This window comes from Pyrus communis, chromosome 1 (genome assembly GCF_041283825.1).
Source record: "Pyrus communis isolate YQ-2024b chromosome 1, ASM4128382v1, whole genome shotgun sequence".
In the NCBI taxonomy this organism is placed as follows: Eukaryota; Viridiplantae; Streptophyta; class Magnoliopsida; order Rosales; family Rosaceae; genus Pyrus; species Pyrus communis.
The window spans coordinates 19147307-19169608 of record NC_142565.1 but is presented as its reverse complement, the minus strand read 5'-3'; the positions used below and the strand labels follow the sequence as shown (position 1 = coordinate 19169608).

General features: G+C 38.1%; 2 protein-coding genes across 2 annotated transcripts; one reads left to right on the top strand and one right to left on the bottom strand.

Annotated features, from left to right (window-relative positions):
- Positions 1 to 4454: 4454 nt before the first annotated feature.
- LOC148699319 (uncharacterized) lies at positions 4455 to 18654 on the bottom strand. Its single transcript, XM_088696524.1, has 3 exons — positions 18384 to 18654; positions 17765 to 18290; positions 4455 to 4743 (listed from the first exon to the last, which is right to left on the bottom strand). The coding sequence occupies exons 1-3, from the start codon at positions 18652 to 18654 to the stop codon at positions 4455 to 4457; spliced, it is 1086 nt and encodes a 361-aa protein (XP_088552650.1).
- Positions 18637 to 19893, top strand: LOC137720095 (extradiol ring-cleavage dioxygenase). Its single transcript, XM_068459107.2, has one exon. It carries the CDS (start codon positions 18923 to 18925, stop codon positions 19721 to 19723), a length of 801 nt encoding a protein of 266 aa, XP_068315208.2. The 5' UTR covers positions 18637 to 18922; the 3' UTR covers positions 19724 to 19893.
- The last annotated feature ends 2409 nt before the right edge of the window (positions 19894 to 22302 follow it).

Here is a 22302-nt window from a genome sequence, read left to right as displayed (position 1 = left end):
CCAAAACATGTGTTCTCCTAATGTCCTACAATCACAACCTACACTCCCCCATCATCTGGAATTCCTCATAATGAGATGATGACTTCGAACGCAGAGGAGATCCAGAGGCATCAGTTTCAGCAACCACATCTTCAATTGCAGCATTACTATCTTTATGTTCATCATCAGAGCACGTGAATTGAATATGCTTGGCCTTTTGAACCAGAGGAGAATGCACAGGTTGAACATCATAAGAAGAGACTTATTTCCCTTTTTTTAGCACATATAGCTGCCACCGCACTAGAGTGACCAGATGAACCAGCAACAAAGTATAAGGAAGATGATGGTGCCACAGGACGGTGGGGGACCAATTTTGGAAGACACACATATGGTTTAGGAACAAACGATGAAGGGTTCAAGGAAGACTGACTTAATGACTGGGTATGAGGGGAATGACTGATGTGAGGTGAGGACACCGTTTGACCCATTGAGGATTCAAACAACACAAATTGTTATCGAAGAGAATTAAGTTCAGGCTCAAGGTGGGCAATCTTTCTTTCCTATGATGCTTTAGGAGGAAGAGGTAGATGAGGATCACCATAAGCAACGGCAGAAATCACATTGCTCAGGTTCATGGGACCTTTATCCAATTCCTTGGTGGACCTAGGACAGACATCATCTGGATGAAACAGGACACCAGCACGTTAACAAATAAGAGTTATAAGGCAAGGATGAACAGTGAACCCACATTGTTTTTTGCCTGGACGCTTGGTCTTAAACATAATTTAATGAAAAATCAAGACTCCAAAAGGAACATTGGAAAGATTCATCATAGCATAAAGAACCTTAGTAGCTTCTAAAGTAGGATTTCCATTGTTTGAGGATCCTCGAACATTTATATGTAGAAAATCTGACCACAGTCTATAGAAAGGCTTAAGGTGAGACTTTGACACTTAATTTTTAACCAGAGGTATAGAAAAGTCTAAGTAAGCTTGACAGTGGTAGGCATGAATATCATAATGATAGGTGATTCAATCAAATGAATGCATGCTAGATGCGTTTGAGAGTTCTAAACTAGGATATCATAGAAGACATTGGAATCAAAAGGAACATAGACACCACAAACATACACTTGACCTTCAGAATCTGGAAATTTGGATGGAACATTGGCATATAACTCTTGAACCACTGAAAAATTAAAAGTGGGAGGAAGGGAATTTACCTTATGTAACTTGTAACGGTCTATGAGACCATCTTCAATTATGGCATCTCCTACCAAAAGATCATCCTAAATAACTTGACACTCTCGAACAACAGCCCTAGCAACCACCACTTTATAGAAGAAAGGATTAAGAATTAGAGTGACAAAGTGACACCTGACTCAAGGACATGATGGGCAAGGAAAACCAACGACAGTTGATCGGAGTTTGAGAGATGAAGGGGTGTACGAACGAAAATCAACGGCACAAGTGAAGGTGAATGTAAAAACCTAGTGAGGTTAGAAAGGGTAAATATCTAGGACTCTGTGAAACAATTTGAACTATAGAGATGAAATCAACAATTGAGATTAGAAAGGTTAAAACATATCCGACAAAGACAGGAATACCCTTAATGAACATCTCTTTTCCAATGAATTCCAGTGACTGGACCAAAAACAAAAAAAACAAAAACCCTCCATTTTGAGAATAAATTAGTATCGAAACAATGACCCCTGGAGAATACCACGCTCAAGACCAGAAAATAACACAGAGAACGAGCATAACCTTGGTACCATTAAGCTACAGCTATCCAAACAATTCTCAGGAGAGGCAAGATGAACAACAGGTCCAATGTTTATGCTTCCAAGCAAATTAACTAAACTTAAATAAAGACTTGAAAGGAAATATGATATGCAATGCTATCTATAAAAGTCTTCAAAATCATACATAGACAGTAATACAAGGATTAGCACATGTTCATAAGGCAACCATAATGTGCCATCTTTAAATTATAACAACATTCCACTAGGCTGAAAGTTAATTTTAAGGTTAACCAAACTTTTAATAATCCATTAAGTTCAAGAAACAACACTTGGAACATAAATTGGGCTCAGAAGAAAAACGCAAAACAACGCACAATGGGAAGCCAAAGCCAAAGGGAACTTTGAGATGGCATATGAAAGTAAGAAACCCAAGTCATTTGATATGGCTGGTGCAAGATGTATTTGAAGCACTCCAAAACACTTTTGAACATTTTATGACAGGTGGGAATGATTTGATTGAACATGACATTGCATGTGAGAACATGTTTGTAGGGAAGAATGATTTAGATTCCTCTTTTTGGATAAGCTTTTAAGAAGATTGCTCATAGGTGATGGTAATGATGCTCAAGTTAATGATTTTTTTTTTGTGAAGCATTGAGCAAGAAAGCAAGACAACTATAGATGGTGTTTTGCACTGAAATTGATACATAAACTCAATTTATGGAGTAAGTAAAGTCACTACAACCCAATCAAGACCACAGTAAGTCTAACCCCACAATCAACATAAGTTTTTGCTAACTGAAAGAATGATTTTTCAGAGACTATCAACCAAACTAGGAAGAACCTGTGACATCACAGTGGAAATATTATTTAAGGTTAATCCACAAATTATCATTCATGTATGACAGTTAAGAGATGCAAAACAAGAACAGAATTGACTATTGAGAAGATTGTCTAGTCACATGCAACTGATTAAACTATACATACAATAAAGAAAGTTCGAAGCATAACTGTTCAACCTATTCAATTGATGGCACAAAGAGCAACAGACCATCGAAGATTTTTATGCCATTGATGGTCCAAAGTTCTTGTGAGATAGTTGTTTCTCAAAAGAAACTAAGATTGAAGCACATGCCTTTCTTTCCACAAACTCACCAATGAAATGAAATTGAGTTCCAAAATGATTTATCGTTAAATGCAAGATGGGGCCATTCCAAAAATCAATTTCACACATATTATTACAATGAAAACAAATAACCAATAGTTTTACACCAAGGTTATGCAACAGATACAACAACCACAACCGAATATCACGAGGAGACAAAACAAGGTCACAATTTGCAATTGCATGATAGAGAGAGACATACCTTTGTTTTTCAATGCCATTGACAACAGAGATTGTTTTCATGTGAGACATCATAGAGTGTTTTTCCAAGTTGGATGATTCACACAAATGACATTGAGAGAATAAAAGTTGTGGATGCCCCTTAGAACCCATGGTATATTGGTTTCTTTGTTCCAATTTGTATGCTTACCACCTTAAGGAATGAGAAGAAAGTAGCAATTACCCTTTGATGGAATAACCAGCATATTCTTTCCATTTTTTCCAATAACTTTGCAACATCTCCTTAAGAAATGAACTTCATCAGCAACATCATCACACAGTTGGATGATGCTTAGAAGGTCTGTCGTCAACCCATCCACACAACAGACATTTTCTAGTTAGGGAAGTTTAGGAATCTTGATAGTACCCTTTCCAGTAATGTGGCCCATGCAACCTCCACCAAACTTAATCACATTGCCGTCAGTAGGTGCAAGTGACAGGAATGCCTCTTTGTCACCCATCATATGACAAGAGCATGCATTATCAAAGCACTAAACATCTGGTCTAGGGTTCAATAGAGCACAATGAGTTTCTAGACATTTTTCATAAACCCTTTGAGGATGACTCAGACATAACTTGACCTTCCCAAACCTAGAAGAATCAACTAATTGAGCCATTCTGCTGATTTCCACATCTAGTGGATTAACTTTACTTTTCAAGTCATTCTTCCTTTCTGAGAATAGTTTTCTATATGTAGGTTGAATATGACCAATTTCACCACAATGATGACACGTGGGAATAAATCTTGTCATTGAAGAGGTGTTGACCATAGGATTCACGGACAAAGATTCCTCCATAACCTGAGAATTTATACTCTTTGAGCATGAACCACTTTCCACAAAAACCAAAGCATTCTTGTCATCATATAGACTCCAAACACATGGAACTTTGTTGAATTTTTTTATTATCAAGGGTCAAATAATCCACTTTGTACACAACCTCATTCAACTCAAATGATAGCTTGAAGTTGACCTCATGAAGCATTTCATTGTTGATCAATTCCTAAACCTGAGCTTCAAGAGATGCAATAAAATCATCTCTTTCATCTTAACCAATGGAAATAGGAGTCATTTCATTTAGTCCATGAAGTTAAGCTTCAAGAAAAATAACTTTCTCATTCAACTTTTTTCTGACCAAACGGATAGACTCAATTTCTTCTTACAGCTCATACACCTTCTCGATCAGCTCTGTATTTTCCAATTTTAAAACAAAAATTTCATCAAACAGAGAGTTAGAAGCATCATGATGCACTAGATCTTTAGAAACATTCAAAACATCATCATCATTGTCACTATTAGAGGCTTCCTTTACAAATGCAACAAAGGCAACAACCTTTTCTTCTTATTCTAATTACTTGTCAGAGCAGCCATAATCTCCATCTTCACTGTCACTCCATATGGCCATAATGACTTTTTCACGTTTCTGACTAGACATTCTGTTGTTTGCACACTTAGCAGCATGATGTCCTTTCTCACCACATTCGAAACACAGTTTAGGTACACTTGAAGAAGACTTATCCCTCCTATCAACAAACCTCCCTTGATTTTGTCCAGAAAAGAGCTTATCATGATGTTGACCAAGAGACTTGCTTGATGACTCCCCAACCCTTTTGACATCTTTTCCTTTGTTCTTGAGAATCCTTCAAAATTGTTTAACAAATATGGCAAGATCTTCATCAGGGGATTGATCATATGATTCATCCATTATTTGAGATTTGTCAACACTTTGAAGAGCAACCTCTTTTCTTTTCTTGGACTCACCTTCATCCAAATCTAGCTCCATCTCATATGTGATGAGTTTGCCAACCAACTTTCCAAGCTTAATTTCATTCAAGTCTTGAAATTCTTGTATAACAACCTTCTTTGCTTGAAATCTCTTGGGTAAGGTCCTCAAGATTTTTTGGACAATTGTTGTCTCATCGATAGGTTTTCCTAACCCCAATGCCTCATTAGTTAACATTTCAACTTTGTCATAAAAGACCGAGAAAGTCTCAGACTCTAACATTCTTAAATCTTCAAACTTTGAAAGAGTCATTTGGAGTTTAAGATCCCTCACTTGTTTGTCACCTTTATGAAGAATTTGGAGTTTGTCCCATGCTTGTTTTACAGTAGTGCAATAACGAATATGTGCAAATTAAGTTGGTGAGATGGCAAAAAAAATTGGCATTCTGTGCTTTCCTATTAGCCATAGCCATAATTAATCTCCCCTTGAGTCCACTCACTTTTGGCCTTTACCACACATTCTTCATCAACAATCCTCGAATGAGCCTTCCATTCAAAAGTAAGATAATCCACAACAATTAGATCTTATGCTTCTAGAAAGATTTGAAACTTCTCGCTCCATGCGGCATAGTTCATTCCATCAAAGAATGGAGGAGAGTTGCAAGAACTCACAAGACGATCACGATCCATGGTGAGAATCCACACAATACCAACAACTCCCAAAGACCAGTCTATGTATATCTAGAACACGGCTCTGATACTAATTGAAATTGGTACCACGTGGAATAACTTGCAATTTAAAATCTATGTACATGTTTGTCTAACTAGTCAGCAACACTCATCAACTAAGATCAGATATGTTAGTTTATTCACAGTGGAAGTAGTCAAGTTTAAGCTCAGTTTACTAAAATGTTCCAGGTTAACTAAGATCCATTTTAGTGCACATTTTAACTCTGACATTCCTAGTTGCATGGACTTATCTCTTTGCAAATAATAATGAACATATAACACAGGCAAAGATAAGTAAACTAGAAAAACGATAAATTGCACAGGATGTTTTTTATCGGAAAAACCCATCTCTGGGTTAAAAAACTAGGGACTTTCCACTAAGTCCAATCCACTAGTATAATCAACGTTCTTACAAACTACCACGCAAAGCTCAATTCCTAGATCCCTATTTGTAGAGCAGCTTTACCTTTGTGCAACCTTACCTTACATGAGAATGACTCCTATAGTCTTCACGAAGTGGCAGCTCATCCTGAGCTCTTCACCTTGTGGCACCAAAATCTAATCAACTTATGCAAATGATGTTATGATGAAGTTGATGCAAATATGGATAGTTACACCAGTCAAACACTTGAAAGAAGTTAACTTAAAGATTTTGAAACTAAAGAAGCTTGACCTAAAACAAAGATCAAAATCACAAAAACAATGCTGCCTTAATATGCAATGATGTGGATGTTTAGTGCATGAATGTGAATTTGTGACTAGGGTTTTCAAGTAATAACAAAAAGGCAGCTCCCAGCTGAAAAACAATCCTTATTAGAAAAATCTAAATCTCTTAGCCAATCTGAAATGAAACCCTAGATGAAGCTTTTATAGTGGGTTGATGTTTCAAACAAAGAGAAGGGATGAAAAGCCACATGTCATGTGCAAAAACAATTTGAAAAGTTCTAGGGTTGAAAAACCAATTTCAAGAAAAAACTGTTAGATGGGTTGTTCCCCCACATTTAACTTTTGCTAGTCCTCGAGCAAAACAAAACAAACAAAACACAATCTAGACCTTCCAACATTTACCTCAGGGATTTCCAATTAACATGACATATTAAAGAACACTACTCCCACAGATTTTAGCCATCTCTACTCTTTAGCAAACACTTAACCATAATTACCACTTACTAGCTCACATTTAATCAATTAAAACAACATTTTGAATGTAGTAACATGCCTTAGAGAATTCCCTCAATTCCTCACTAGATGTACTCTCTGTTTTCACACAGATTTTCTAACTACACTCCTTACACTATGTATATGTGAGAAGATTGATGTAAACATGTAGACTAGCACTCATATATGTTATAACAAAGAAAGCATTTTCTGGAATTATTAAAATGACATGTGTATGATCTCATGAATGAAATGCTACTACTTAGAATGAGAACCAGGGATTCCATATGCTCATACCAATTTTCAAACTCCACATATTGAACACATAACATCAAGATAGAAGTCTAGGGGTTGTAACGGGGCTAGGGTATTGGCTAACAAAGAAAGTTAGAGGATAAACAAAGGTTCTTAAAGCAATAGGAAGCAAAGTGATGAAATTGACACTTAAGATTCACTTTTGATGGTAGAAATTAACTTAAACACAAGGGGAAAGTTCATGCAACACTTAGGGTCAAATTCAAACTTTTGGACCATTTCTTCAACAACTAATACTTGTGATTCATTCTCACTTATTTCTCAACTCTTTTTCTTTCTTTTCACATGCTTTGAATGAAATGGGCATGAGTTCTAGTATTTGGAACTATAATGATGAAATGCATTCTAAGTAGCAACCAAGCAAAGAAACAATGAGATCATGCAACGACTTTAGAAAACAATAATCCACAGATTTATAACTCTCCAAACAAAGTTTAGGCTCAAGTTTCTCAGGGTTGTAGTGTTAGTTTGAGTTCCTTCCTTCAAGCATGTTACAAAAACTGATTTTTTTTGTTTGTGATTACATGTGAATTCACAAACAACAACTATTACTAAGCATAAACCAAAGAGCAAATCAAACTTCCATCCATGTTTGTAACTTTCTTCAATAGTCATGCAATTAAAAACCAAATCCTCATCATTGTGTTGGAAGGTACCCTAAGACACAAACAAACACACAAAAAGAACTCTAAAACACCTCTTTTTTGGGTTTTTCAAAACTGTTTTTCAAATTTTTTTCAAATTTTCGTATTTTCTGATTAAGAGATAAAAAAACACTTCAAAACACTAAAAACACTTAAAAACAGTGAGTAACAACATTAGAAGTGATAGGTGATAAAATCCCACGAAAATCATGCAAAAACAACTTGTTTACTCCCCCACAGTTAAATCAAACATTGTTCTCAATGTTTCAAAGAAAGACTCACACTCAAACAAGCAAACAACACAACAAACAAACACAACTAACATGGCAAAGTAAAAGCAATAAAGAGAAAAATTTAGGAACCCAAATCTAGTTGTGGATTGTTGGATTGCCTAAGTCTTTTTTATTTGACTGCATGGGTTGCCTCCCAAGAAGCGCTTGCTTTAACATCTTCCAGCCGGACGATAACTTTTCTTAAACTCTATTAGGGCCCACAACATGGAGGGTACATCCTCCACAATCTGCCCTTCAACATTCTCATAATATGGCTTCAAACGATCCCATTCACCTTGAATTCTTGGCCATTCCTTAAGCTTTGGATTTGGACTGCACCATAAGGAAAAACATTAGTAATAACAAAAGGACCGATCCATTTAGAATGTAACTTACCAGGAAACAAACAAAGGCGAGAGTTGAAAAGTAACACTTTCTGCCCAATTGAGAATGTCTTGCTACAAATCATCTTGTAGGCCGTACGATAAGCCCACAGTGCATTCTCCAAACATAAGCTCCAATCCTTTCTTGTTGGCCCAACGGTCTTCTCCAAAATCTGCTTGATCTCTCTATTTGAAACCTTGGCTTGGCCATTTGTTTGAGGGTGATAAGGTGTTGAAACCTTATGTGTGACATTATATTTCTTGAGCAGCGCCTCAATTGTGCGATTACAAAAATGAGACCCTCCATCACTTATGAGCACTCTAGACATCCCAAATCTAAAGAAGATGTTACTTTTGATGAAATCTGCAACCACTCTAGAATCATTAGTACGGGTGGCTTTTGCTTCCACCCATTTCGAGACATAATCAACCGCAAGTAAAATATAAGTGAAACCATATGAAGAAGGAAAAGGACCCATGAAATCAATGCCCCAAACATAAAAAATTTCAACATTGAAAATAGGGGTCTGTGGCATTTGATCCCTTGCACTTATATTGCCTGTTCTTTGACAACGATCACAAGTCATACAAAAAGTTCTAGCATCCTTAAAGATTGTAGGCCATTAAAATCCACATTCTAACACCTTAAGGACTGTGCGTTGTGTGCCAAAATGAACTCCACATGCATAAGTGTGACAAAAAGTTATAATTGAATTAAACTCAGAATCATGCACACACTTATGAAGAATCTATTAGAGCAATATTTCCACAAATATGGGTCATCCCACACATAAAACCATGCATCCTTTTTGAGTTTATCATATTGGTGTTTGTTTAGGTTGCTTGGAACTTGTTTAGACACCAAATAATTCACCAAATCTGCATACCATGGCTTACTTACCTCAATGGACATCAATTGTTCATCTGGGAATGTCTTTTGGATGGATAAAGACTCTTCATTGTGCACCAAACAACTCAAGTGGTCAGCCACCACGTTTTCACTTCCTTTCTTGTCTCTAATTTCAATATCGAACTCTTGGAGGAGGAACATCCAGCTAATTAGCCTTGGTTTGGCCTCTTTCTTGGTGAATAAGTACTTCAATGCTGCATGGTCAGAATAAACAACAACTTTAGTGTCAAGTAAATAAGAACAAAATTTATCTAAAGCAAATACAACAGCAAGAAGTTTTTTTCAGTGGTAGAGTAGTTCAATTGAGCATCATTCAAGGTTCGGGATGCATAACAGATGACATGTGGCTGCTTGTTCTTCCTTTGGCCTAAAACAGCCCCTATTGCATAATCTGAGGCATCACACATGAGCTCAAAAGGCATGTTCCAATCTGGTAGAACTATGATTGGGGCCGAGGTAAGCATCTCCTTAAGGTGTTTTAAGGCCTTCACACATGCTTCATCGAACACAAAGGACACTTCCTTTTGAAGGAGACAGCAAAGAGGTTGTGCAATCTTTGAAAAGTCCTTGATGAATCGTCTACAGAATCCTGCATGTCCAAAAAAAGAATGAACCTCTCTCACCGAAGTAGGAGAGGGTAAGTAGCGTACAAGATCTATTTTTGATTTATCAACCTTAATTCCTTTTTCAGAGATTATGTGACCCAAAACTATGCCTTGTTTTACCATGAAACGACATTTTTCCTAATTTAAAACAAGGTTAGTTTCAATGCATCTTTTCAAGATTAAAGTGAGATTATGTAAACAATCATTAAACGAATCACCAAAAACACTAAAATCATCCATGAATACCTCAATGATCTTTTGAACATAATCTGAAAATATACTTACCATGCATCTTTGAAATGTGGCTGGTGCATTGCACAAACCAAATGGCATTCGACGATAGGCAAAGGTACCAAAAGGACACGTGAATGTGGTCTTTTCTTGGTCATCCGGAGCTATAACAATTTGATTATATCCTGAATAACCATCAGGAGAACAATAAAAAGAATGGCCGGCTAACATTTCAAGCATTTGATCAATGAATGGCAGAGGGAAGTGATCTTTCCTTGTAGTGGCATTGAGCTTCCTATAATCGATGTAAACTCTCCAACCTGTTTGGATACGTGTGGGTACAAGCTCATTCTCTTCATTCTTCACCATAGTGACTCCAGATTTCTTTGGAATAACTTGGACCAGCGAAACCCAACAACTATCAGAGATTGGATAGATCACTCCACAATCAAGTAGCTTAATAATCTCCTTTTTCACAACTTCCATCATTGGAGGGTTGAGTTGGCGTTGAGCTTCTCGAGATGGTTTAGTCCCCTCCTCCAAGAGTATTCAATGCATGCAAGTTGTAGAACTTATCCCCTTAATGTCGGCCAAGGTCCATCCAATGGCTATTTTGTACTCCTTTAGCACCCTCACCAACTTGTCTTCTTCTTGTGTCGTGAGTGAGGAAGCCATAATGACGGGAAAAGTTTCTTGTTCTCCCAAGAAAACATACTTCAAGTGGTTTGGTAATGGTTTAAGCTCAAGGGAAGGTGGTTGTATCACTGAAAGAAGCAACTTATTAGTAGAAACGGGATTTAGAATTGGGATTGGAGACTTACCATTTTTTCGTGGCAATGACTCTAGAGCAGCCGCCATCTCAAAGACATCTTCACAAGGGGGCACGGCATGGAATTCCTGATTGGTGCCGTGGGTTGGTGCTGCTTCTTAGTTTTTTAGTTTCATTCCACTTGTAATGACCCTTTCAATTGCATCCTCATGTAATTGTTCCAGATGTTCCTACGCCAATGAATCAATAATATCAATAGAAAAACATGAATGATCATCACTAGGATATCTCATAGTTTCAGAAATGTTAAAATCAATAATCTCGCCATCAAATTCCATTGTCAATGTCCTTTTGAACACATCTATCTTGGTGCGGCCTGTTTTCATGAATGGTCTCCCAAGTAGGATCAGCAAGGGTGTGGAATGGGCTGTATCTTCCATCTCAAGCACATAGAAATCAACCAGGAAGATTAAGTTATTAACCTGCACCAAAACATCTTCCAAAACTCCCTTTGGATATGCATTAGAATGATCGGCTAATTGAATAATAACACCATCATTTTTCAACTCTCCTAAGTTCATAGATGCATAAATAGAGTATGGCATGACATTAATGGATGCACCTAAGTATAACATGGCATGTTCAAACTTAGTATTGCCAACAACACAATGGATTGTGAAACTACCTGGATCTTTGCATTCAGGAGGCAATTTCCTTTGTAAGACCGCTGAAACATTCTCACTTACCCTTACCACTTCCTTATTCGAAATCCTCTTCCTTGTTGTGCAAAGCTCTTTCAAGAACTTGGCATACTTTGGAACTTGTTTGATTGCATCAAGGAGTGGAATATTGACTTGCACCTTTCTAAATCTCTCAAGAATGTCCTTGTCATTCTCTTCTTTCTTTGATTACATAAATCTGCAAGGGAAAGGTACATTGGGTGGAATTGAGTTAGAATTAATGGAACTTGAACCCAACTTACTTGTATTGGACGAATTGGATGCATTGGGGTCTCTAAGTGGTTGTGGCAAGGGTGTCTCTACCCTTGCCGTGGCTTAGCCTTGTCCCTCTTCCTCAAATTGCAGCTTTTCATCCTCTCTTTGACTTGATTTGGATGGTCTTGGGTTAGTTCCAACTTCTTTGCCACTTCTCAAGGTGATAGCTTTGGCAGATTCAAATCCTCCATTCGGGTTGATAATGGTTGAACTAGGCAATTTGCCTTGGTCTCTAAATTGTCCCATGAATTCCGCCATTTGCCTCATTTGATTCTTCAATTCATCCACCTCTTTAGCTTGATTTTGTACCCCCTGCGTCAAAGAGGTGAGTAATTGAATAACTTTATCATTATCCAAAATGTACCTGAGCTTTGTTGAACCGGAGGTGGTTAAGGTTGCATTGGTGTGAATGGCTTTTGATATATCCCAGGGGGTGTTGGACGAAATCCTCCTTCTTGTTGAGGTTGTTGAGGCTCCCTCCACTTCATATTTGGGTGATCTCTCCATCCCGGATTGTAAGTGTTGGAGTATGGATCATGCCTTGGCTGATTTTGTCCTTGATAGCCGACGGCATTGACACTCTTCCATCCTCCATTCTCAATCAATTGAGGGCATTTTTCATATTGGTGTCCTTGAATAGAGCATACACCACATATTGTGTTTTCTTGCATTTTGGGTTTCTCAATAACCTGCGACACAAGAAGAGTGAGATTAGCCAATTGAGATTGAATTTTAGATATTGCACTTACTCATTCACATGTTGTTGTCATGGTATGTCTCTCTGTCCAACTCCTTCATATTGTTGTGCATTCAAGGCTCGGTTTGCAATCAAAGTCTTGGCATCAATTGATTTTTTTGTCAACCAAAGCTCATCCCGCTGATGCATTTAGCATTTGTCTCTCAATTGGAAGAAGTCCTTCATAGAAATATTGAATTAAAAGCTCTTCTTTCATTTGATGTTGAGCACATGATGCAACAAGAGTCTTGAAATTCTCATAATAGGCTGGAAAGGACTCCCCTTGATTTTGTTGAATTCCACTAATCTTCTTCCTCAAAAGAATGACTCTCGAAGTGGGGAAATTTTTTTCTAAGAATGCTCTCTTCATGCTCTCCCAAGATGTGACCGTGCCAGGTGCTAATTCATACAACCAATCCTTAACTTTTTCCAAAAGAGAGAATGGAAAAGCTTTCATCTTCAAAATGTTGGCATCCACATTGATTGGAGTCATGCTTGAACAAACCACTTCAAATTCCTTCAAATGCTTGTTTGGATCCTCCATAGACAGCCCATGGTACTTTGGAATGTGGTGCAGAAAGCTAGACTTTAATTCGAACTCATCAGTCTTGTCTTGAGCCGCCCTAGGATATTGAATGCATAGGGGTGCGGCATTGTGCATTCCTAAGGCTGAAAGTTCCTTGATGGTTAGATTATCCGTTGCCATGACTTGAGCTCCTTCTTCCTCTCTTGCCGTGGCCTCTTCTTCCTCCTCAAAATTAAATTCTAAGCTAGAACTAGGTGGATTAGGTTCTGGCTTCTTCCTCTTCCTTCTCAAAGTTCAATCAAAATCGTCGTCAAAGTCCAAGATATTTGCACAAACACGTTAAGAGCTTCAAGTCATAAACTAGTACCTAAAAACAAGAAAAGAAAACAAAGTCAGCAACTAAAACAAAAACACACAAAAAAGAAACAAAAAGAAAAAATGGGGGATTAAGCAAAGTTGCTAATCCCCGGCAACGACGCCAAAAATTTGATGTGATAAAAGATAGCACTCAAATTAAACCCTCTTATTGACAATTGTAGTTAAGATGTAAGTAGGGATCGTTCTAGGCCCGAGATTAAGAGGGATTGCTAATCTACTCAAAACTGACTCAAAAACATAAAACTAGGCTTGTAAACACTTAACTAGACTCAAAGAACTCAAAACAAACTAAAAAGACTCAAAATAGCACAAAACAATCAAATAGACTCAAATTAGACACTAGGACTTAATTTGGATGAATTCTAACTTTAACTTGACTCAAAACACTTAAAAACACAAATTGGACATATTCTAGCTAATTTGACACAACAAAGTAAAGGAGATTGGGTTTTTGACAAATTTAAAGTGAAAACAAGTAACTTAAAGACTTAAACAAAGTTTGGCACGAAATTGAGTGAATGGATGGGTGATAAGCTAGCTAGAGGGTCCTTTTCCACACATGACACACTTGCATACAAATTGATTTCCAGTTGCTTTTTCAATAAACCATGAACCTCAACACCCTAGATTAACCGTGACATCATTAATTAACCTTCAGATTTTCCTTAAGTCATTGAATTAGATGGACAACGCATCGGCAACCAAATTATTCTTCCCAAGTTCCCTACATGAACTGCATAATAGAGACACAAGCAAAGATCATTAAGCTTCATGAAAATCATAAGCATTGACAAGGTATTCGTAACTATGACATCATGATACTCATGCCAGGAATTTAACTTAACATGATTGTGACAAGAAACCTTTACTACTTGTGAATATAAGTTTGTAACAGTTATGTGAAACTCTCTTATATTCTAGCATCAAATTCAAGCATGCAAACTAAGTAGGCCTCCTTAATCAACATACAAGAATAAGTTCTTAATCAAACGGTTAAGTAAATTGCATTCACAATTTATGAAATCACAACTAGAATTAATTAATTCATATCACAATATAATCATGGTTTCAAAGTCTCCTCTAGCTAAAACAAGTTTAGCATCTCATATTCACAGCAAAACAAAGAGAATTTAAATTAAACATTGAAAACAAAAGATAGATTACACCTAAAAACATTCCAACAATCCAACTTGAATAGAAAAAACGTCCAAGGCTGCTTCTCCTCTCCTTCTTCCTTGCTAGGCTGCGGCACAAAGGTGTAAGGGTGTGAAATTGGGTTGTGGTGTGTTATGGTGAAGGAGGATTGATGAATGGTAGGGAAGTATGATGGAAGATAGGGTGCGGAATTGTGTATGAAGGGTGATGAAGGCTGTGGATAGGGTTGTGTAAGGATGAATGATGGCTGAATTGTGTATATGAATGAGGTGATGTGTTTATGGGTGCGGCACAAGGTATATATTTTAGGAAAAGGATCATAACTTTAATTAATTATTTTGGGAAAGAATTGGACCCCAAATCCACAAGGAAAAGGAGAATTAAAGTCAGAATCCTAAGGGAAAAGGGAAGGGATTTGAAGCAAGGAAAATAGGAAAGGGAATGTGTTTCCCTTGCACGGCAAGGAAGGGAGAAAGGGCAAGGAGGTGCGGCATCCCTCTTTGGCTGGGATTAAGGATTCTAGAACTTATATTTAAGTGTCCTAAATTGATTAGGAACACCTTTGATAGCTGGAACATAAGTAGGAAAAGATTAGGATTGACTAAGTCAAAACAAGAAAGTTTGACTCATGTTTCCTTCTTTGTGGTTGATTCCTTTTCTTCCAAGTCTTGAATTAATTTCTTCCACCTCTTTAACATATTCCTAGCCTCCTTTGGTCTTCAATTTCGTCCATCCACTTTGCTCTAAGCATGTGCTAACCATTCCAAGCCCAAAACTGCTCCAAAATGCTCCAATTTGCATTTTCTTGCCACTTTAACCAATTGGACCTACAAACACATGAAAATAACTTAAAATACTAAAATAACTATTAACTAACAATATAAATGTAAGGAAACAAGCTAACTAAGTCGCATAAATATGCTTCTATCAATTGTCTTGAAGTGTGTGCCCAGCTTGCATGATAACAGCGAGAAGTTTTGACGAGACAGGATCCCCAGACAGAAAGTACTGGAAATAATGGCATGAAATGCATATGAATGAACAAACTTTCGATGTAAGAAGTTAAGCTCTTGAAGAGATATTTCCAGCAGGATGATCCCAAAAGTAGCATTTTAACCTAAATTTAACTAGAGCATGTGTGGTACAATTTACAACATTTGACATGGGAAGCCAAACAATAAAACTAAACTTCACAGATGACTAAATAAAAAAAAGACCTTCAGTTTACAAAAAATGGTGGCCAATGCCAAACCTAGAACAAACGCCTACGAAGAAGATTACGCTTGTCGGTCACATCGACATCAAGCCAATCCTTGTTGGCTTTGGCGCTGATGTGAAGTTTGGCATACGCCCGGAACAACTCAACTCCTCCCTTGTAAGCCTTTTTTTTTCTTCTTCTTCATCTCAAGCTCCTCGGAGACCTTGAACTGGCTAACATTATTGTCATACTAACACCAGCTCAATTCTTGCCCTACATGCCTTTTTTTTTTTTTTTTTCAATGTCGAAGATTCGAGCCTTGAAAAATGTAACATGTTCCCTAGCCACGAGGTTTGCCGCATTGAAATCAAAGTTGCTAGTGACTTCGTTCTCGTGGTAAGATTCCCCAGTCGGCGTCGTATAATCAGACATTATTGAACTATTGCAGGTATGAAGGTTGATCATGTGATGAAGTTTGCAATGTGTTTATGTGTGTGTGTGTGCACACGTGCATGTGTGGAGTTAGTAATGTAATGTTATGGTTTAATAGGTGAACAAAGACATGATTGTCTATGAAAAAGGCAAAAAAATTGGCGCCAGCAAATTGTTCTGGTTCCCTAGACAAAGGATGGACACATGGCGCCAAAAAATACCTTGGTCAGATACTTTCCCCAATTTTTTAACAAAAAATGTGTGATAAAGAGCAATGTAATGTACAATTTGGGATTCTCGTCAACAATTAGCGGCAAATAGGATGATACTTAGCCCATTACTTTAAGGTTTATTTTATTGGAAAAGGCACCATCCTTATAGTTGCTCAAGTCCCAGGCTAAAAAGTGGAAATTGGTTAGCAAAAGTTGGCTTCCATGGTTTGTTTGCAAATGTATTGGTTGGCTTGCTAACCTAATTGATAAGACAAGGTAGATGAGTTGTACATGTGTTGTACATGACCTCGCCTCTCTGTCTTGTCCTAACCTACTTGAGGTCTGCATTCCATGTAAATGTGTAAGATGTCCTTTCTTTTCATGGCAACTCATAAATGTCTAATAATAATATGTTACAAAAAAGAAGGTTTTAATTAGGGTTTTATTTGGCCAATTAATTTGACCCAATGGGTTTTCACCCCCATCATGGTAGACTTGTATAAATATCCTTTTTTCATATAGACCTTATCCTATTCAGTGTAGGTTATAAGCATGACAACTAAATATCCTTCTTATTTGTAAAACAAATGCACGACTGAATGGATGTACAATATATGCACAACCCATGCACAAGGAGCTGCTTCTACCATTTAAAAAAAACACACACACACACACATACACTTTAATCCAAAAATACCATGACATGCACATTACAGGGACACCCCATGCAAGGGAAACAACCATGTAGTGTGGGGGATATCAACAAGTTCCCTGCAAGTCCGTTGGTTATGACCAAGCTTCTGGCAATGCTTGCATTTTCGATAGATTATATCTTATCCTTGGGACGGGATACACTGCTTCTTTGGTCTCCCAGCTAGTACCTTCCTTATCAGAGGTAGGACTAACGTGCGTTTGGCTACATGTTTTTCATTCCATTACAGGGTAGGGAATACCGGGGATATGGAATCAGAATAGGCTATTTCCCACACTATATGACTGTCGTAGGTCGAAACCAACTCATAGAAGTTGCAGTTTGCAAATAAGCAAGCTGTAATGCCGTGTTTGTAGGGCAATTACTCAAGATCGAATTTCTGGCAAATGCAAGTCTTGTTACATATATTGACCACTGCTTCACGGTCCGTGTGGCAAACACGAAACTCGGTGTCACTTACTTTATGGACACACATGTGCCTTGCATCATGTACCCTTTTTCTTAATTTTTTTTTTCTCATCGAGATCAGGGCACAACATGGTAGTGGTCATACACGCTATATCCCCCCTTTGACAAAACCATTTTTGCAACGCCGCCCTAATGAAATTGATCAAGTAAAGTCTAGGCAAACCCTTCGCAAAGCGCAACATCGCATTAGTGCTCTCGGCAATGTTAGTGGTCATTACGTTGTACCTCTTCTCGTTCATTCGAGCCCACGACCACTTCTCCACAACCACATCATTTAGGTACTTTGCTACCAAGTCTCTCACCTTGACGAAGTATAAGTCGAACTCAGCACGGGAAAAGGATTTCGTTGCCTTGTGGTAGTGGTAGAAAAAGTTGTCCTTCTCTTTTAGGTGAAACTTGGCCTTAATATTCCCTTTCAAGTGATACATGCATAAACCATGTTGAGTTTTTTTGAAAACCTTATTGACCACGTTTGCAATGATTACGTTGCAGTTTGAAATTATAACCAAATTCAGTACTTCCCCAATCACTCTATGGAGTTGCTTGAAAAACCACTTCCAACAATCATCGTTCTTTGTGTCGCCTATGCCGAAAGCCAAAGGGTAGATGTTGCGGTTGCAATCGAACACTGTCTCGACTAAGAAGACACCTTTGTACTTTTACTTCAAGTGAGATGCATCAATCGCAATAACTAGCCGCATCCATGACAAGAAACCCCTGATTGACGCACCGATTGCAAAGAAGAAGTACTGAAAATGATGGTCTCCATCAGTTAGAATGGTTGTCTTGTTGCCCAGATTTAGCCTCTCAAATTCAGCACAATAGGCGAGAAGATTGGCATATGAGTCCTCAGGTGAACCGCATCTCGATGCCAATGCCAGTCCTTTAGCCTGAGATGCTGACTTATAGCTAAATGTGACCCCAAGAGTGGTTTTAACATCACGCACAAAATCCTTGGCGATGTATGTCGTATCGGGATCAACTTTTATTATAATTATCATAAATCTCAAAACATAGATATAATACTATTGAAGTTCAAATTTTGGTTATTTTTTCAAATTTCCACTTTTTCTTTTTCTTATACTGCGATTATCTCTAATTTTACAGAGACCCGAATAGTTAGGTGGGGACTCCATACCTAATCCTCATCCTAAATCAAATTCACAAATTCCCAAATCCCTAACATTTCCAAATCGAAGAAATTTTCTTGCTGTTGGGTTTTCGTTTTTGTGGTCATTGAATTCTCAAAGAAAAAGGAAAAAGATTCTTATGGCAGTGAAGGACACGTTCTACCTATCGCACGGATCCCCCACGCTGAGCATCGACGAGTCGATTCCGGCCAGAAAATTCCTCCAGTCTTGGAAGGACACGGTCTATCCTCACAAACCCACCTCCATTCTCATCATCTCGGGACACTGGGAGACCGCCGTCCCCACCGTCAACTCCATTTCCGGCCGCCACGACACGATCTACGACTTCTACGGCTTCCCCAAATCCATGTACCAGCTCAAGTACCCTGCCCCCGGCTCCCCCCACCTCGCCAACTGCGTCAAGCAGCTGCTTACGTCCTCCGGCTTCGGCCCTGTGGACGTAGACAGCAAGCGGGGGCTCGACCATGGCGCATGGGTCCCGCTCATGTTGATGTACCCGGAGGGAGACATCCCGGTTTGCCAGTTGTCGATTCAGACAGAGAGGGACGCCACTTACCACTACAACATGGGGAGGGCGCTGGCTCCACTCAAGGAGGAGGGCGTCCTTATAGTGGGGTCCGGTAGCGCCACTCACAACTTAAGGGCGTTGAAGGAGACAAAGGGCAATGGTGTTGTCCCTTGGGCTCTCGAGTTTGACACATGGTTCAAGGACGCTCTTCTCGAAGGAAGGTACGAGGATGTGAACAATTACGTGGAGAAGGCACCGCATGCGAAAATGGCGCATCCTTGGCCGGATCACTTTTACCCGCTGCATGTAGCGGTGGGGGCTGCTGGTCCGGATGCGAAGGCTAAGCAAATCCACGACAGCTGGGAGCTCGGTGCTCTTTCGTATGCCTCCTATCAGTTTACATCACCTTGAACTTAGAACTACTTGCAAATTCCAGTTGAAGATTGTAATAGGGTGTGCCGCGGCGGCGGCGGCTGCGGCCATCAATCATGTCAATAAAGTTGCCATGAATGAATGATTGTGTATTACTGAATGCTAATTTGTCAGTTACCCCATTATCCAATTTCACTTTGTTTGCCTTCTTTTTCTGCTTCTTTTACTGCAATTATCTAAATATATTGGGTTTCTAATCCTTGTTTACCAGAATTAATCTTCCTGCTAATATTACACAGCCTAATACCTGCGTACAAATATGACAATAAGATGACACATCAAAGTAACTCAGAGTTCGGGTTGGCTTTGGCGAATCATTTAGGATGGAAGTTGAGCCTCTGCTTGAGAAAGCAAGGATTGTAGCTTTGTTTTTGATAAAATCTTGTTTGTTCCTGTAAACTAATGTTTGGCAATTGGCACTGATATTATGCTTTGACAGGCTACGGCTGAGTATGTAGCAAGAGTTTCCTCTGGAACTGCCCCTGATTGCTTCCATTCTACTTGTATTTACTACAATGTTGTTCCTTTGTTTTTTGGTATAAGGTAATTTATAGGGTCATTTTATTGTCTTTATTGTTAAATGTTAAATAATTTTGAATTATGTGCAGGATGGTGGACACTAGTGTTCTGGTTACAGCGAAGACACAATTGAGGGAGACGTGGAGGAAGGTCGTATTACTCAGGGGGGGTCACTTTTTTCATGAACCCCGTGACCTCTTTTGGTAACACCGTCTATACTACGCTTTTCATAATACTTGGAAGGGTTTCAGGTTTAATTTTTTTAGTTGTTGGAACTTGGAAGAGACTTTTGTTCACACCTCGTTTACATTTTATTTCCTCAAATAGGAGCCGGCGAGCACAAGGGATAACAAGATGCAGTTAGTTATGTAGTGGGCTGAATGTACCCATTGGCTCTTTGCTAGTTTTGCGTAGAATGAAAGTATTGACTTTGTGGATGTTGTCTTTTAGATTATAAACTCCATGAATCCTTAGAGAACTCTTAACAGCATAACTCTGAATCTGCAGGTCGCCGATAGGCTCCATTGGTACGTAAAGGATGGAGATACGGTAAAGAATTGTATGCTTATATGTGAGATAGTTTTAGTAGATTGGCATGCAAGTGCACTACATTGTAAGATGAAATGTATTTTGGATGTTTCTTTGAGTTATGTAGTTAATTTTCTGATCGATTGTACTAATCCAAATTAAAGTGCATACAATCGATCTTGCAATGAACATATTCATCTCGTAAGCCAGTGTTTCCTGGAATGATCGCCCTTGTGTTGTATTAAATGAAAATACGATTTTGCTTTTAGAATTTACAATCGACCTAGCCATAAACATATTCATCTCGTAAGTTAGATTTTCGTGGGATGATTGCTGTGCTGTATTACATGAACAGGAAAGAGGACTGGTGGTGTTGTGATTCCTTATTCAATGTTAATGTTGGATCATGAGAACTGCTGTACTTGTGTCTACTTACTATATAGGTATGAGAATCATTTCACTTCTAAACTTTTCTACGCGTCTTTGCTGCGCCGGTTGTGCTGCTAAAGGCAGTGGCGGAGCCACATAGATACTAGGGTAGTCCAAGCCCATCTCGGAATTTAAACTTACATTAATTGTCTACTGATTTTTGCAAGAATGAGAATGTGGTATTGGTTGATCAGATTTTGGACCTATCCTGGGGTCGACACCTGTGGATGGAAAACTACCTTTTGGTTTTTTAAACCCCCACCTAAAATAAAATTTACCATATATAAGTACTCTTTTGCCAACATTCTGATTTCTTTTAAACCAATTCTTTTTTTTTAGTTTATATAAAACAAGGTATATACATTCGAGATGAAGATCAATAATATTAAAAGAAAAATCTCATAATAATAGTTTGAGCTAGTTATAACGTTATTATCAATGCTGCTTAACATGTCAACACAGGTTGTATTTACTATGACTTCTCTCAATACTAATTTTTTTTCATACAAATTTTAAAGCCCCATCACTCTTGTTTGATTAAATTTTTTCATGATATTACTAAATTTTTTTTTTTTCTTCTAATTTCTTTCATTAGCCTAAAGGCCCATTCTGGTATGAATTTCTGGCTCCACCGCTAACTGAAAGTCATACGGACTGGAAGCCCTTGTAGTAAGCATAAAATTAAAGTAGCCCAAGCTTATTAATAAGCTTAACATAGTCAAGATGGGTGGAGTAGGGGGCTACTCATGGTCCACACAGTAATAAATGTTTCAACTATGTATTTGTATTTGTATTTAAGCTTAACCCTCGTTATTGGAATTGACGCTTTTTCTTTACTTAAAAAAAAATGGAAAATAGAGCTATTGCCTGCCGCCATAAACTTAGTGTCTTGACCAATTTGAAAGATCACCTAATGTAATTGAAATAACGGAATTTTGGGTTGTTCAAACAAGTAAAGGAAATTTAATAATGGAATTGATAACCGGCTCAATCTTGTTTTACATCCATTTTGTTTTATTTTCAAGTAAACAGGAATGCTTGGCTTGACTGGTAATATTTGTTTAATGAACCAATGAGATATG